Source organism: Meles meles, chromosome 6 (assembly GCF_922984935.1).
Source record: "Meles meles chromosome 6, mMelMel3.1 paternal haplotype, whole genome shotgun sequence".
NCBI classification, from domain to species: domain Eukaryota; kingdom Metazoa; phylum Chordata; class Mammalia; order Carnivora; family Mustelidae; genus Meles; species Meles meles.
Window position 1 is genome coordinate 11,878,814 of NC_060071.1, and position 17,108 is coordinate 11,895,921.

Here is a 17,108-nt window from a genome sequence, read left to right on the forward strand (position 1 = left end):
TGAATAAAGCTGGTAAAATGGAAATGGTGTGCTGAAAGAGGGTTCACTTGGTTAAGATTTATCTTTTTTCACAAAGTTGTGGAAATTTGTGCATTAAGAGATGGTTGTTTGGTTGAAATGCTATTTTGTGCTTTCATGAAACATCTTGGGAAATAACTTACCAACGGGTAATAATAGGAACTTTAATTTGCCATGAGATTGTAATAAGCTTATAAAACAAAATGCATTTTGCCTCAAAATTCAGAATGAGTGATAAAATATTTTTATGAGTTATTCTGTGTTGATGGAAAAGGTCTCTCTTACCTATGCTTTTTAATATAATATTTTACAGTAGAATATTCATCTGAACCTTTAAACTGGTGCCTCTTGTTGTTTTAGTGGTTAATATCAGGAAAAGAGGTATTGGGTTTATATGGCAGTGTCCTTAGGGTATTCATAAAAGGACTTAAGATTTTGGTGGCAATAATATCTATAATACATTTTATGTAAATATGAAGGTAGGTCTTTATCTCTATTTTTCTTACTCTGTTTAGGAATTTAAACAAATCATGCCGTGTCATAGATTGTTTGAATTCTAGGTGAATGCTGCTGTTCCATTTATTGATAATTGACTAATAATACCAGTTTTAGTAACAATGATAAAAGTGGGGTAGGCTTCATTTTGATAGACTAAATGACTTATTCATTGTATTTTCCCATTATACAGATAACAAGGAAGAGTTCAGGTTGAATTTTTTTTTTTCGTGAGAAATAATCATTTTGTGTGACTAATGCCAAATACCATAGTGTACACATCTCTGATCAATACATGTGCAGTATTTATTCTCATTGACAGATTTGAGGTGGTTGGTCTGTATAAATCAAAAGTGGACTTTTGGAATTTGATTCTGGTAGAAAATTTAATGTTTTGTAGAAGGTATAGAATTGAAACTAGGTTTTGATTATGGATTTTACTACCTAGATGCAACATTGTTGGTCTTGTTAGGTATAAACCTAAAATGGGTTTCTTAAATGAGGCGAGGACATTGTTCTGGTATACTAGAATGTAAGTGAGGAGAGTTGATTTTTTTTTGGATGCGTGAATGTTTTCTTGGGGTGCTTGTTTGAGAGAAATGTGTTAAATTGTTTTTGGCATTAGTAGTTATATTGTTTCCATAGATCTCATGGTTTCGGTATTTAGGAAAACTTGCCCTGTGACATTACTTTGATAACTTGCCATCAGATAGGACCAATTGCTACTAACTTCCCATTGTTGGAATGGGTGTATATGCTTAGAATTTGATTTGAAATAAAAGGGAATGGTTGGGATATATGTGTGTTGTATTGGTTTGAAGGTGGAGTTTCTTGGGTTTAGTAGTTCCATGCTCTTGAATTTAAGAACTTTGTTTTGCCTGACTGTGTGAAGTAAATACATTGTGGTTATGAGCATTTTTTTGGTGAAGTTTGCAAGGTTATATATAATGGGTTAAAGAATTTTATTAAAGTTTAAAGAAAGATTGAGGTTCTCGGGTAAAAGCTAGTTGCATTAATTTTTGCTCTAATGCAACTGAACACTAGGGAGGCGCTGTTGAGTTGTACCCCTTTTTCCAGTTGGGATGGAAAATTCCCCCATAAACTTTGTCATTATATAATTTTTAGGCTTCATAAAGAAGGCAAGACTTGAATTTAATTTATGAAATTGAGGTTTTGCTTTTATTTAGAAACCATTTTACCCATGGGGGGGTTAATTTTTTAAAAGATTAATACTTAAGCTTAGCTTTATATTCTCTAAGAATTATCCCTCTTTCAAAATGGCTTGATAAAACACCACTTCCTGTCCAGAGAGGAAGTTATTTTAGCTCAAGGACTGAAATATTTAGCAGATCTTTAGACAAAAGGAACAAATTACATTTCTCTCTGGCTTAAAAAGGGTGCTTGAGCCAGAGGGGGTTAAGAAACCCTCCCTCCTCCCCTTGATGGGGTGGTCTGGAGGGGCAGGGAGGTGTGGGGGTAGGGGTCCTCAGGCTCCCTGGGATGGAGGATCTTTTTTTTCTTTTCTTTTTTTTTTTTTTTTTTTTTTGGTGGAGATGAAGGGGTGGGTCTATGGTACATCACCTGAGTTGTGGGGTAAATGTAGAGAGTGTCAATCAAAGGCAGAGCTCTCAGAGCTGGGAAGGAGGCTCTAGATGGCGGCTGTGCCTTAGAGAGAGCGCGCTCTGCTCCCTGCCTTCGCCTCACTTTACGCAACTTTCCCTAACTTTCGGGCAGCCTCAGGGGGCCCCCGTAGCCCCCTGCCTCTCCTAGTGACTTACTGGGGTCGATTCGAACCTTTTTAAGGGAGAAAAGCAGCTTTTAGGAGCTTTCTTTTCGTGCCTTGTTGGAAAGAAGCAGCCGTACTGAGAGCCCAGGTCGTTGTTTTTTCCAGCTTAGAAGCCATGGCGCACCTCCATTTTTGTGCGCTCTCCTAATGAGGTTTTTTTCCTTCCGGACCCGTTTTAGTATTAATTGTTGCTTTATTTTTTTGGCCAGTTAACATATTGGAGGATTATTTTATTTATTTTTCGTTTTTGTAACGGAGAATTTTGTTTTTATTTTTAATTATTTGGGATCTGATATTTTTCTACTACTAGATAGGACTCTTGCTTTGGACCTACTACATGGATCAGGTAAGTCCATGATCGTTAGTGATAATTTTAAAGATTTATATGTATAAGTTTGCTTTATTTTCTGTAAATATGAGAAATTCCTGGATGACGCAATAAGATACAGAGATTGTTATTTGTATCCAGTGTGTTACTTTGAGAAACTTTCCTTATTGATAGTGATGATTCTCCCTGTTCGGTTTATCCGTTTTTGTTTTTTTTTAAAGGAAAAAATAGAAATATTTTGTTTTTTGGTGCTTACCGCTGTTGTATTATAAGAATATCGTTACATCGTCAGGACTTTGTTCCTGATAATAAAAACCATCGATAGAAGCTGGGACCTTACCTTTCTTTCAACTTTTGACAGTAAATACCTGGGCACAGGACTTCAAAGCAAACACAGATTCCCCCTCCCCCTTAATATTTAAGAATTAAAAGATGATGAGAAATAAGGACAAAAGCCAAGAGGAGGACAGTTCGCTACACAGCAATGCATCGAGGTATGAGCTATCAACTTTCTTCCTTTTTTCTTTTTTTTGGGGGGAAACCTCAGCTTACATTGTTTACCTTGACAGACAGGGAAAGCTGTCCGTTTTATTTTAAGTATTTTACTAATTTGGATTCGTTTTTTAAAGCGTGACCTTGAGATTGCTAATATGCCACACCCTAATTTTTTGGTAGCAATTTATGAAAGTTGAGTTGTGACTTAAGGCCTCTTACAGCAGTCAAAAGGTAAGGTACCTTTATTCAAAGGGGCCTTTCCTGTAAACTACAGTTTTTCTGTTAATAAATTTCAGTTTTTAGGTTTTTGTGGTGTAGAAAAATGACCTTGTCGGTTTAGCCATTGCTGCATTGCACCATTTTACATACAAGGCAAATTTTTTCTTTGAAGAATCTAGGATACCCAAACTTGTAACTGAAGGCCATAGAGGAGCCTTGTGGTAGTAAATTATAGTAAATAGACGTTTGAGAAAGTTATATGAATGAAAAAATGTACATTTTAAAATGAAATTGCAAAAAGGACTCTTTGACTGATGCCTCTCAGTTTATATTTTTACTTGACTCTATATTTCTTTTGATACTCTTGACATTTTAGGAAATTTTGATAAGATTTATCAAAACCTTTACTCCATGGTTATAGTTCCTGCATTTATGAAATCAAACCTGTGATCGCAGAAATCCTGGAATACTGTTAATATACTTCTCTTTTGTTTTTGTTACTGTGATTATATTTGTATATTTTGCATTTAAAATATTTTAAGGTTTGCATTTATATGCTTATATTCAGACAGTGCTTTCTGGTTGGTAGATATGTAGTATCTTATTCTTGCATTTTAGTTGTAGCTGCTTTAAATTTATTGATTTATTTTGACAGAGTCGCCTGGAATGCTTTATCTTCTGAAGCTTACAAATATACTGTTTGTTCAGATCACGATTTGTTTTACATTTGTTGGAGTATCTTAGTGACTAAGTAATAAAGCTTCTTAGACATTTTGTTGTATCATCTGTATATTAATTTTCAAAAGTACATATGAATGCATTTCTTGATGTGTGTCCTTACAAATTGTCATGTTATGAATTTTAAATCCTACAGTTAAGGATGTGATTGGTTATATGATTTTTCCCCCCCAGTTTTGCTTTTACTTTTATAATTTTATAGAAGTAATATACTTTATTTACTAGGTTAGTGAATTTGAAAGTTTTGAAGTGGTTTATGACAAATGTTGAAGTTTATGTTTCATTATACTTAATCTATTTTGACTCTTCTAAATCCACATTCTTTTGCAAATTGAGTTGTCATACAGTTTGGACTGCTGTCTTTTGAACTGAATTGCCCATGTCATTACTTAGGTTTGATTTAGAACAGAAAACTTCTCCACTAATCCTGAGATGATTTTTCTGAAAAGTAATGGCAGTTTGAAGAAATAGGAATCCCCAGGTGTATTTGACAAATTATTAAAGATTCAGTACCTAAAATTGTTACTCCCTTGGGTATGTATGATTTGCATATTCTCACATAGGTTTTGGCTTTCTTATGCAAGGTTTGTGGTTAACGTCATTGATGAGGCTGCCTTCTAATTTCAAAAATTAAGCAGTGTTGCTGTTTTGTTTTGTTATTTTAAATAATTTACTCCCTAGAAAACTTACTTGGAAGTTGTCATGCATTTACCTATTGGCAGTGGGGTTATGGTTAAGGAAGCACGTACTGTACTTTTAAATGCATTTTGTCAAGTAGTTTCATTCTCATACCTGATGGATGTTCAAAAATAATCAGAGACTCCTTGAAGATGGGAGTTCAAAATTCCTTACCCGAAATTGCATACCTTAATACATGTACATAATTATGACATCACTTCCTTTAAAAATTGTAAAGCTTAATGGGATGCTAGTGGTGTTTATTGTGGTAGATTAATGTAATTTTTAGGAAGTTAAAGTTCAGGAGACTGTTCAGGTACTAGTACTTGGTTCCAGTCTTTCAGAATTTCTTTGTAAGGACCTATTTCTATGGCACAAAGTCTAATATTTAGGGAATACTACAAAAATCATTTGTAGCCTGAGCCACAAGAGAGGAAGGGAGGAGTTTGCAGGTCAAGTAAATTGTTCTGAGAATTAGTTTAGGATCTGAAAGGATTGAGTGGGAGTTTAGGTAAACCTGATACTTCACTGTTTTTGGAAATAAAGCAATGACTTTAAGTTTGTTATCCCTGTATTTTTTTGTTAATGCTTTTAAATTTGTTGTGTGTTGTATATCCTGATTTCTGAAGATTAAAAAGTTCACTTTCAAAAATACGATTTTAAATACTTGATAAATCTGTAAAGTTTTTAAATATTTAAAAGTTTTAGTGGAGGGCGTATATGGAACCATATGCTACATACTTCTTACCTAAATAATTGGCAGCTTGGGGTAACTTCAGTAATACTAAAAAATGGAGACAGAAGGGATGTGAATGGAACTGTGTGCACACAAAGAGTTCTGTGTGTTCTAGGATGCTGCGTTTGCAATTTTATCTGAAGAACTGAGACAGTTTATTAAATTTATTTCTAAATCGTCTGCCTTTGAACCAGATTTATTTTGACAACCTGCGATGCGGGCAAAATCTTCTGCTTTTTAATCAGCCTTTTAGCAGTTACTCTAAGATCGTGGGTCTAATTAGAAATGGCATAATGCAGTTGCTTGTGGACTGAACAGGCAGTTTTTAAGTGGCAGCCATTTTATGATGCTGATAATTCTTAAGAATCGGGATTTTTGAAAATACTGAATATCGAATGGATACTTGAAATATCAAAACTCCTTCCCCCCCCCCCGCACGCCTCCCCTTTTTTGGTTCTCTGACTCTAAAATAAAGGGCAGCTCGGTAGTTAGCGCAGGCAGCAGCTCTGTGAGCCCCTGGCATCTTGGTGCAGGTCCAGCTCAGTCACAAAATGGCTGTTCCTTTGTGCCGCAGCGCTGACAGACATACTGCATTGCACTGTGTACTCGCCAAACAGCAGGAAGTTGCCGTGCCGAGTTCAAAGGCCGGCCGGCGCCGGCGTCGGCGCCTGCTGCTGATTGGCTGTGCGCACGCTTGGTAACAGCGGGTCAACAGCGGCGGCCTCCGGCAGGTCCCGCCCCGCGACGTAAGGCGCGTCGCCTCGCTCCTGGGAGGAGCGAACGCAGTGACGTTGGGTTGCGTGCGCAACCAGGGTGCTTCCTCCTCTTCTAGCGAGTCAGCAGCCTTCGGGGGCGGGGGTAGGAAAAGGAAGGGAGCGAATCTCTGGCTGGGACTTTCCGGTGGGCGGCCTCTAACCTGCCGATTTCGCCTCTGACAGTGCTCTGCGTCCTTCCTGCTAGCCGTCGGCACCCTGCAGCGTGTATTCCTTTGCCCATCCTTGGGAAGGGTGTTCCTCTCAGAAGCGGCTTCTACCTTTGGCGACAGTAAAAGGCGCTAATCGGAAACCTTCAAATCGAAAACGTGCCAGTTTTTACATTTTTTTCCCCCGCTTTCCTTTCTCATATCCTAGCGGGTCTCCCCCCCTTTTTTTCTGTTCAGTGTGAGCAGATTAGTAAATTTAATCTTGTTACCATTGACCAAAACCTTTTAACTCAGAGGAGATACTTTCGTTTAAAGTGAGACGTCTAACGGTGTTAACAGCTGTTACCTAATCATGGCTCATAAACAAAGGGAAGATTGTTTGAACTTGTCCCCGTGCATTTTTACTTGGTACCATACATTTTCTCAGTTGGCATTTGATGGAGGAAAACTCAGGTCAGTATGTGCAAAGTGATTTATTTCTAAAATTACGGGGATGAGTACAAAAGAGCGTAGGAGTTTTCACTTAACTATAAGTATTGTTTAAAAATAACGATACAATATTAGGCACCCATTACTATGCAAACAACTGTTAGACAACAACTCCTTTTAAGTGTTAATAGCACTTGGCTAAGGAACTGTGACTCCCCAAAACTTGGTTGATAGTGGAATGAATTACTCGGAAGAACCTTTGGAAACCTCTCAAATCCCCGATTCTGGAAATTTTAATTCAGTCCGGGTAAACTTGTTAAAATGCTGTGGTTATGCTCATGGTCTGTCTAAGTGGGAAACCCTTGGCAAGGATTTCTGGTTTAAAAAACAACAACAACAAAATCTAGTTTAGCAATTGATGATTTCATTATTCAGTCACAGGTAATGAATTTAAGTAAGAAGAAAAGACTATTATGTTTCCTGCTGTACCCTGCCAAAAAGTACCCCCCTCCCCCCATGCGATTGGAGTATTTTAGCAGTAACAGCAGTGAGTTTTAGGTAGTTGGCCCGTCAGAAGTTTCTTATTGAATGGAATATGTTAACTTCAAGAGGTGTGTGGATTGTAGGTAGAGAGATTTGCCTGGACATTTCTTAAGTTTCTGAATAAAGCTTTAAAAAAGACGAAATTCACTGTCATGGTTGGTTTTGTATGTTCACTTAGTTTTGATTCTTTAGGAAGAATTCTTTGAAGAGTTTATGGAAACTTTAGGTGAAACTGAATTTTCAGTTTGTTTTATAGACTTGCTCATCAGAGATTTGACAGGAGATTTTTAAATTATATGCTCAGGTATAAATTATATACAATAGAATTAGCTGTAGAGGTATATACTTGCAGAACTTGACCATTAACTGAGTTTCAAATTAAAGTGCATTTAAAGCAACAAGAACAAAGTTTCTGTGTATTGAGATTGAATTCTGGTTAGTTGTATTACATTTTTATTATTTGCTAGATGCCTTTAAATTCCTAAAAACTAGGGTAAGAATTAAGTAACATTGTATTCTTGTTCCAAGGTATAGATTACTCTGTTGAAGACATTTTAGCCCAGAATAGATACCATTACTATGTGAGTTAAAGTACATATTATAACAGTAATTTATGAACTGTTTGCATGTCCCTTAGAGCCAGTGAACTTCTTAAAGAACCAGAGTAATTAGGCCTGTTCATTAAAACTTCAGTGCATTTTCCTTCTGTGTGCAAATTGGCATGAAATGGCCAGAAAATTGTTGATTTAACTTCTTTTTTCTTTGGCGGCTTTTAAAACCTAATTTCCAATTGATATTTGGCACCTTGGAAATTAACATCTGTAAAGATTAAGTCCTCACAGGAACATGTATTTGATGAAGAATTTTGTGAAAGCTTTAGCAAGTTACTGTTTGAGAGGTGAATCTGAAGCTTGGTTGACTTTTATCTGACAGTATCTGAAATTCACCGATTTTTGTTGTTTTGAAAGTCAGAGAGGGAGCAGGGGGAGGGGAGAGAGAGAGAATCTGAAGCAGGCTCCACACTTAGCACAAGACTGAGGTCATAAACTGAGCGAAAGCAAGAGTCGGATGCTCAGCTGACTGAGACCCCCAGGTATCGCTCACAGATTTTATAGTTTACCCCTCTCCCTTCCCTCCTACAGCAAATCCCTAACAATTGTGATATGATTCTTGAGGTCCCTGGGATTTCCAAACTCATCCTTTCTCCTACTTTCTCCTATAAAATGTGGTAGTAAACTTGTTCCTGACCAAAAATTGATTGACTGCTCTGTGTGACACCTAATAAATTTTTATCTGTTTATGGGCCTTCCCCCCCACCCTTTTTTAAAAGACCGTTTAAAACCCTTCCCCTTTTTTAAAAGACCTTTTAAGAAACCTTTTTAGGTTCTTTCTGCAAACCTTAGAACTGGGCTTTTTTGAGGGGTGGGGTTTACATTAGGGAAGAAAGTTGTTTTTTTTTTTTTAATCTCCTAAGAATTATTTAGTATGCAAATAAACTATGCTGGCCAGATTATGCTGGGTGCTTGTTGTTATCGCTGAGCAATTGTCTCCTGCCTTTAGCCTGCCCCAGCATTGAATTCAAATTTATACCGTAGCAGAATTGCTGTTGCTTTGGAGCTTTAGTGTTACTAATGTAAAGCCAGAACAACAAAAGTTGACTCAGTTATCAGATACCATCAAATACCAAATACCATCAAATACCTAGACTTAAAGTCTGTTGTATGTTTAATTTGTAATCAGTAACTTAGGACAATGTTGCAACATGTTGTTTATATGTCTGCTATGACCTTTTCCCCTAAACAGTTTAAACTTTAATTGGCATGGCAAGCTTGGGGACAGACCTTTCTAAAAAGTTTGAGTGCAGTTTATGAGGTGGGGAATGAGCCTTTGCTTTGTGAAATAAATCACGGAGAACCTAGGTATATGGAAGCCTTTCATGGTACATCTTGGAACAGTTCCTATTTAGTATTTTATTAAGATACTTGGTTAGGGTCACCTTTTTTGGTTAGTTCAGAGGAATCATATGGATTATATTCCATACTGAAAAGTACTTTAAATTCTCTTTATTGGAGAGATCCTGTATTTTGGGGAAATGGTGCCTACAAGCCTTGGCTAAGGCATCATTCTAAGGATGGTCCTGATTTTATAGTTTGGATTCCATCTAATGAATTATTTTGTTATTTGTGATGTGTTTAACTGTTAACTTCCATACTTGGCAGAAGCTGTGTACCTAATACACACCAGTGCAGTGTTTATGTGGATACTGAAATTTTTTTTTCACAGTATAGGCCTGTGAAGTACTCATTCTTGGACTTCCAGGTTTCTTACTTAAAGATGTGGATAATGATAATTTTCATTGGGTTAGGAAGTTAAGTAATGTAATGCCTACAAAGTGCTTTATTAGCGAAGAGCCTGTTATATTGAAAGTGCTCTTTAAATGTAAGGTGTGAGTAATATTTTACTTAAGTTTTATCTTACTTTCTTCCCCCTCTTGTACTATGTCCCTTGTTAAGAGCCAGATTGTCCCTGAGTGAGTTTGGTGTCTTGGCCTCCCACAAGAGATCATTTAGGCCTAATTTAGACCCCTTTCCCTCCAGCTGATACAGTTATATTTCTAAATCATTCTAAAATTATTTTAGAAGGCAAGTCCCCTTTTAGTTAGTTGAAACCTTGGGTGTGTTTTCAGCTAATCCTCTCCTAGAATTTCCTTTTGAGAAAGCCTGCCTTTCAAAGGGAGTGTATGATTCTTCCTGGACCAGAACAGCTTCTTGTGTGAGTCACAGCCCAACTCTTGGCAGTCATTCTTGAGTAAGGTACCTTTTACCCACCTTCTGGAGCAAGTGATTATTGCCCTGGTTTACCCGCTGCCTCATTTCCCCTCTCAAGCTGTGCAAGACTGAATAATGAAGGCAAAGAGCAGTGCTGTTTGGGTGTAGATGTAACCGCAGTAATACTTAGAGCCAGTGTCCAGTTGTTTGTGGCTGGTTCTTAGTAATCCACCCTCACTAGGGCACCATATATTTGACTTAGCATATAGTCGTAGCAGACCCTGGAGGGCATCGTAAAAATATTCCAGTCCAGAGGTGTCTGGGTGGCTCAGACGTTTAAGCATCTGCCTTTGGCCAGGGTCTCAATCTTAGGGTCCTGGGATTTGGCCATACATGGGACTCTGCTCAGTGGGGAGTCTGCTTCTTCCTCTCCTCTGTACCCTCTCTCTTATTTTCTCTCTTTCTCTCTCTCGCGTGCCTGTACTCTCACTCTCAAATAAATAAAATCTTCAAAGAATACGCCAGTCCAGCCTGGCTCCTTAAGATTGAGTTAATTTTCCAAAGCTCTCCATGCATTTCAAATGTGCATGTGTTTCTGCATGTTTGTATGTGTTTTGAATCTTGACAGAGCGCACTCTTGTTGGATTCTTTTTATAATTCTTGATGTTGCTGTTCTATGTCTCTGTGCCCCTTTAGGGCAGTTCTGTCAGCAGCTTGCCTTTGGAGGTCTGGAAGCAAGTGTGTAGGGTGCTGTTACGGGCTGTTGTGTGCTTGATGGAATAGGAACAGTTGCTGCATTAAATGTAATGCGGGGGGCGCCTGGGTGGCTCAGTGGATTAAGCCGCTGCCTTTGGCTCGGGTCATGATCTCGGGGTCCTGGGATCGAGCCCCACATCGGGCTCTCTGCTCCGCAGGGAGCCTGCTTCCTCCTCTCTCTCTGCCTGCCTCTCTGCCTACTTGTGATCTCTCTCCTGTCAAATAAATAAATAAAATCTTAAAAAAAAAATGTAATGCGGGACTCAGCAGTAGTGTGTGCTGATGGACTTTTTCGACCCCAAGATTTTTGCATTCTTGTCCTAAATGCTTTAAATTGTAGTGCTGTCACTTGTTACAATTCTCCACCTGATGCTCCTTTTACCAGCTGATAGAGGTGACTGTCTAAAGCAGTGGATGTGGGCTCTACGGTAGAACAGTTATTTAGAGGGGTGCTTATTACCCGTTGGTGGGCTGTGAATTGTCACCAGTATTAAAAAAGAAAAATAGAATTTGATAATAAACCTCAGGGAATGGCATTCCCTGAGGTTTATTATTAAATAGGCTGGTAATCTTTAATTTTGGAGTTTATTATAAAGGAAAACTGCATGTGGTAAAAATTTTATAGGAAAATACTGGAGTAGATTTATGCCTTTTTGTCTACTTATTTGACAGGCACTAAATTTTAAGGTGTTTTGTTTTTCAAATGCATATTTTGTTAAATGTGTTGGTTAGTGTAGCAGAAATGCTAGTGACCTCCTCCTGGTTAGCGATCTCCCCAGATTAGCTGCCATGGAGCGCTTCCTTTGAAAGCCTGTGGGTGGTCTTGCGACCTGCTTAGCTTTCATACCCATCCCATTGTGTTCCTTCACTTGAGTTGTATACATAACAAGGATGTGCAGATCCTTGGTTTATACTGGTTTCTCTGGCAATTTTGCGTTTCAGTAACATACTAAACCAGTGGATGAGAGGATCGTGAGATATTTCAGTGAAAGCTTAGTTGTTTGCTTTGGAAAGACGCAATATATAAGGCCTACTGTGGGCCTGGAATTTGTTAGAGCAAGTCCTTTATATGTGTTAATGTGGGTGACCCTCGCAAGCCTGTGAGGTATCCCTATTTGGCCAGTAGAAAACTGAGGCATTGTGGGGAGGGAGTAGATGGTAGAATTGGATTCAAACACTAGTAGTTTTGTTCCGGGGGTCACTTAAGCATCTTGTCAAAACTTGCCATCAAATTAGATGGCTAAGAGGAAACTGTACAGTAGGGCAAAATGGTAAAAATCTAGAATAATCCTGTAGGCGGTTTCTTAAAAAAAAACAAACCAAAACTGCTTTTAAAAAAACCCTGGAAACTCAAAAATCTCAGTGCATTGTAGGGTTGATTGATGACGGAAACTCAGTGCTGCTCTGTAAGTCATCGTTTTGCATAAAGAGTTTCTTGTTAATATGTGGCTGCTGAAGTGATTCCCATGAGGGTGCTTGGGGACTTACGAGGAAAGAAGGGTAGATGGGAGGGGTATGTACTGGAAATCTCAGAAGAACCGTGTGTCCTTTTGCTGTCTGACTCCCATTGCCCCCATACACTAAGGATTTGGCAATGGATTATGAAGACTGGGCTTCTAATTTGTTGTTCTGTTCTAAGCTGAGTTCCCATACTTACTTCCCAGATAGCTCTTGTGTGAGAATCACTTGAGGGTTTTTTTGTTTGTTTGTTTGTTTGTTTTTTTAAGGCCCCATACCTGCTTGGATTTTAGGGCTTATGCAGTGTGGCAGGGGAGATCATTGGCATTGTCCAAGTTTCCCAGGTGGGTCTGCCATGTAGCCAGGATTGGGGACAGTTCTGTAGACATGCTCTGAAAGGAAACTGCTCTTGATTGTGGTGGGTGTTGAAAATCTTGAGTGTCTTCAGTTCCAGTAGATGTTATTTGACATTCAAATAGAACCAGTGTATGACTGGTTAAGTTGTGACTTTGAGGGAGGCGAGTGATGGGTCAAATTCTCCATTTCCCCTTGTTTGATTTACCAGAAAAAATTTCCCTTTGAATTTAGCTTTATAGAGGCATATAAGTCTCCAGATTTACTTGCTAAGAGTCACTTTGAGTGCTTGTTAAACATAAACATATTCTCAGACTTCTCACCTGGAAATTTGAATTCAGTCGGGGGTGGGAGGTGCCTGGGAACCTGTATGTTGAACAACCATCATGGTTGCTTTTGTGAGGAGGCTGGTTTGGGAAATAAGGGCTAATTGGGAAAGGGATTTGGGTCTCTGATTTGCCCCCCCCCCCCCCCCCCCCGCTTAAGATTTTATTTATTGACAGAGAGGGGAAGAGAGAAATCAAGCACAAGCAGGGGGAACAGCAGAGGGGAAGGGAGAAGCAGCCCGATGTGGGGCTTGATCTGATGACCCTGGGATCATGACCTGAAGCTGAAGACAGACGCTTAACTGACTGAGCCACCCAGGCGCCCTCTGTTCTGCTTTTTAGCTGTAAGACCTTGGGCAGGAACCTCTGAGCTTGTTTCTTTTTTAAAAAAGGAGAAAGGATAGAGTATGTGTCTCTAGGGGAAGTTAGAATTGAATAAAATAATGCTTCTGAAACTAGTGGTTTCCTGTTGGGGACATCCCCCTCCCTGACTCCTGGCAGTGTCTGGAGATATTTCTGGTTGGGTCTGGGGTGCACCTGGTGTCTACTTGGTGGAGCCTAGGGATGGTGCTAAACAATCTGTAACATGTAAGGACAGCCTCTGGAGAATGAATTATCTGTTCCCAGATGTCAGTAATGCCACACTTTAGAAACTGGTCTAAATATTGAGCATAGCCCTTGGCACAGTGAATATTGTTTGTTATTAAGAAAGTTGGGAGTTGGGGTGCATGGGTTGCTCAGTTGGTTAAGTGTCTGCCTTTTGTCGCAGAGTCCTGGGATCAAGTCCTGCATCTCACTCACTGCTCAGCGGGGAGCCTGCTTCTCCCTTACCATCTGCCATCCTCTCTGCCTACTTGTGCTCGCTCTCTGTCAAGTTAAATAAAATCTTAAAAAAAAAAAAAAGTTGGGAGTGCTCACCATTCTTACTGCTTTTCTGTGGCTTGATCCTGGGACCACACTTAAGTTCTTTGACACTGGACTGAAGTCATTTACTACTGAAGTTAGCATTCAGGCTTTTTAAACCTCCTTTGAACGTTGGAATTGCTGCCTTATGGAAGTCTAAAGATCATAGCCTAAAAGTAAGGAAACAGTAGTTAAGACCCAGAGTGCTGAAAGGAGTGTGGCCAAACTAGTCCATCTGCCCTCAGTGCTCTGAAATGGTTGTAAATAAACCACGTGAGATGGTGGGATATAGGAGGAGCTTTCTCCCTACCTGCTTTCAGTACTTGGTGGCTTAGACAGTCTTAATGTTCTTACCCCTGTAGAAAACATGTCCTGTTCTTGTATGATCCTTAGTAAATTGGCAGATACAAATTGGGTAGCTATTTGTGAAATGGTTGGTTTGTACCTCACCCAGGCTTCTTGCTCTCATTCACTTTTTTCTAGTGGTTTGTGTCTGTGGGTGTCATTTGTTTGATGCTTCCTGGGCTCTTTTTTTTTTTTTTTTTTTTTCTTCCTGGGCTCTTTAGGACTACTCAGCATTAACTGGTTATGGGGGAGCAGAGATAGCATGATCAAGAAAAGAGGACTTCCGACTCCATTTGAGAACGTTAGGAGCATGCTTATTACAGTGGATGCTTTTCCCGTGTTTGCACTGAATTTCTGAGTATGGGTCGTGCTGATGAGACTCTTTGCTTTTTACCATTCGAAACAGCATTTTTTTTTAATAGATACACCTTTTTTTCTGAAAAGAGCGATGTTGTTACCAGTGTTTGAGGTAACTTCCAGAACAACTGTCAGACCCCAAGAAGGTCTGCTCCTGAATACTGATCAATTCTGAAATGTTAGAAGTAGTCCTTTTTGAGAAATTCAGAAAAATGCAAAGAATACAATTAAAAGCTCTATACAAATTAGATATCGCTAAAATTCTATGTGCCCCTTCCCTTTAGTCACTTTCATGAACTCGGCATATAAAAACTGTTGGCATTTTAAAAATTACATGGTTTGCGTAATGTTTTGTGTTTTAAAAATCTAATAGTTTTGAAATTGCCGTGTTATAGATCTAATCCATTTCTAGTCTAACTTGTAGTTGATTGCATAATATAAATCCACATTTTTTCCCTTTATTTGTTTGGTCTTTATGAGCAGAGCCAGGAACATTTTTATACTTTCCCCTCCTGCACAAATTTAATAATTTGTCAGGTTATATACCCACAGAATGAATTTGCACGATTCATATGGCTGTTTTGAGGTTTACTTGGAAATGGCAAGTTACTTTGCAAAGCCTCTGCCAATTTCTTTTCTGGTAACAGTATATGAATACCCTCTTGCCTATTTTCTCTGCATCACTTAGTAGTAGCATACATTTTAATTTCTACAAAGCAGATGAATGTGAAATAATCTGTTGTAATAATACACTTCTCAAATCACCCCTGAGGTTTAATTTCCTTTTCATAAGTTTTCCTTAGTTGGTGTCTCTGACCTCTCAGTTTTCTGTGGATTTTTCTTTGATCTGTAATTCTCCTCATCTTATATTGAAATTTCTTTTCTCCATCTGTTACTTGTCTTTTAACTTTGTTTATAATGTGTGGCGTATTCTTCAGAATGGTAGGACTTGAACCAAAGGTGGAGGTCTTAAAACAAAGGTCTTAAATGTCGTTCCATTTATTTTAAGGAACTGGATCCAGTATTCTTTATCAAGAAGAAACTCATGGTTTAACTATCTTTGCCTTTCCTGTCTCCCAAAACTGCACAGAAGTTGCTCTGCGTCATTTGTGGGTGGTTCAGTGATCTGTTTAACTGAAGAATGTATCGGGGCGGGCACAGTAGTGTGAATGCCATACTGTGGGGCTGCGGGATGAAATCATGTGTATAGACACTTGAGCTAAGCCTCTTCTATAAAGGAGGATAATTTGTCTTAGAGGGTTTTTATAAAGATTGAGAGGAAAATTTTTGCATATGCTTGATACCTAAGTGCTCCATAAATACTACCTATTAAATCATCGATAGAATTTAGTCTGGAAATAAGTTTTAAGGAATTTCAGTGTACGTTGCTTGGTGGTTTTTACCAGATTTTGCTTTCACCGAGAAAAAAACCCATCCTCTGCCAAGCAGTTCAGCCATTTTGTAAAGAAAAGAAAAATAAACTTAACCAAGTGCTGAAATGGCAGCTCTTGGGCAGAGGACCCACAGGCTTGCTTTTCTTTAAACTGAAGTGTTGCTATGCTGACCTCTTGTGGCCATTGGGGGAAACAGCTGTAAAAAGATTGAAATGGGAACAATAGCTCTTACAATGCCACTTGGCTTTCAAGGCACAGTTGTAAAATACACTTCATGACATTTTTGCAAACTTCAGAAAGGGCTTTTTTTTTAAAGATTTTATTTATTTATTTGACAGGCAAAGATCACAAGTAGGCAGAGAGGCAGGCAGAGAGAGAGAAGCGGGGCGGGGGAGGGGGGTAGCAGGCTCCCTGCCGAGCAGAGAGCCTGATGCAGAGCTTGATCCCAGGGCCTCCGATCATGACCTGAGCTGAAGGCAGAGGCTTTAACCCACTGAGCCACCCAGGCGCCCCTCAGAAAGGGTTTTGAATACATACCAAATCCTTTTCTATGCACAAGTGAAAAGAGGTGTTAAACTTTTTTTTTCCATAAGCATTTGATTTCTGTTGGAATCTAAAATTCCAGTTTGGGGGGCGCCTGGGTGGCTCAGTCAGTTAAGCATCTGCCTTCAGCTCAGGTCATGATCTGGAGTCTCTGGATGGAGCCCTCATAAGGTTCCCTGCTCTGCAGGGAGTCTGCTTCTCCTTCTGCCCCTCCTCACCCTGCTCATGCTATTTCTCTCTCTCTCTCAAATAAAATCTTAAAAAAATTAAAATTACAGTTTTGATGAGTCCCCTTCATTATTTTTGCATTGTGTTTCCCATGTAGTGATTGTTTACAAGACTTGTTTGCAAATTAGATTTTGAGTAAGTTTAATATTCACGTATTTTTTCATAAGGATTCTGTATATTTGATGGATTCCTGAATATCCCATTTTTAATTGCTTTAGCGCTACTAATGACTTTGGAAATCAGGTAATTTTATGACTTTCTTTGTTGAGGTAAAAGCTTAAAGGACTCT

The 17,108-nt window shown here is 38.9% G+C and overlaps 1 protein-coding gene across 2 annotated transcripts in view; it reads left to right on the forward strand.

Moving 5' to 3' along the window:
- The first annotated feature begins 1,311 nt into the window (after positions 1 to 1,311).
- The window catches only part of CHD2 (chromodomain helicase DNA binding protein 2), a 119,341-nt gene continuing 103,544 nt past the window's right edge, over positions 1,312 to 17,108 (forward strand). The window contains exons 1-2 of one of the 2 annotated variants that reach the window (XM_046008467.1): positions 1,312 to 2,645; positions 2,989 to 3,121. In XM_046008467.1, the coding sequence (XP_045864423.1) occupies positions 3,060 to 3,121 (62 nt within the window). In that variant the 5' untranslated portion in view covers positions 1,312 to 2,645; positions 2,989 to 3,059. The remainder of the gene's footprint in view (positions 2,646 to 2,988; positions 3,122 to 17,108) is intronic. The other variant, XM_046008465.1, reaches the window with a different exon arrangement.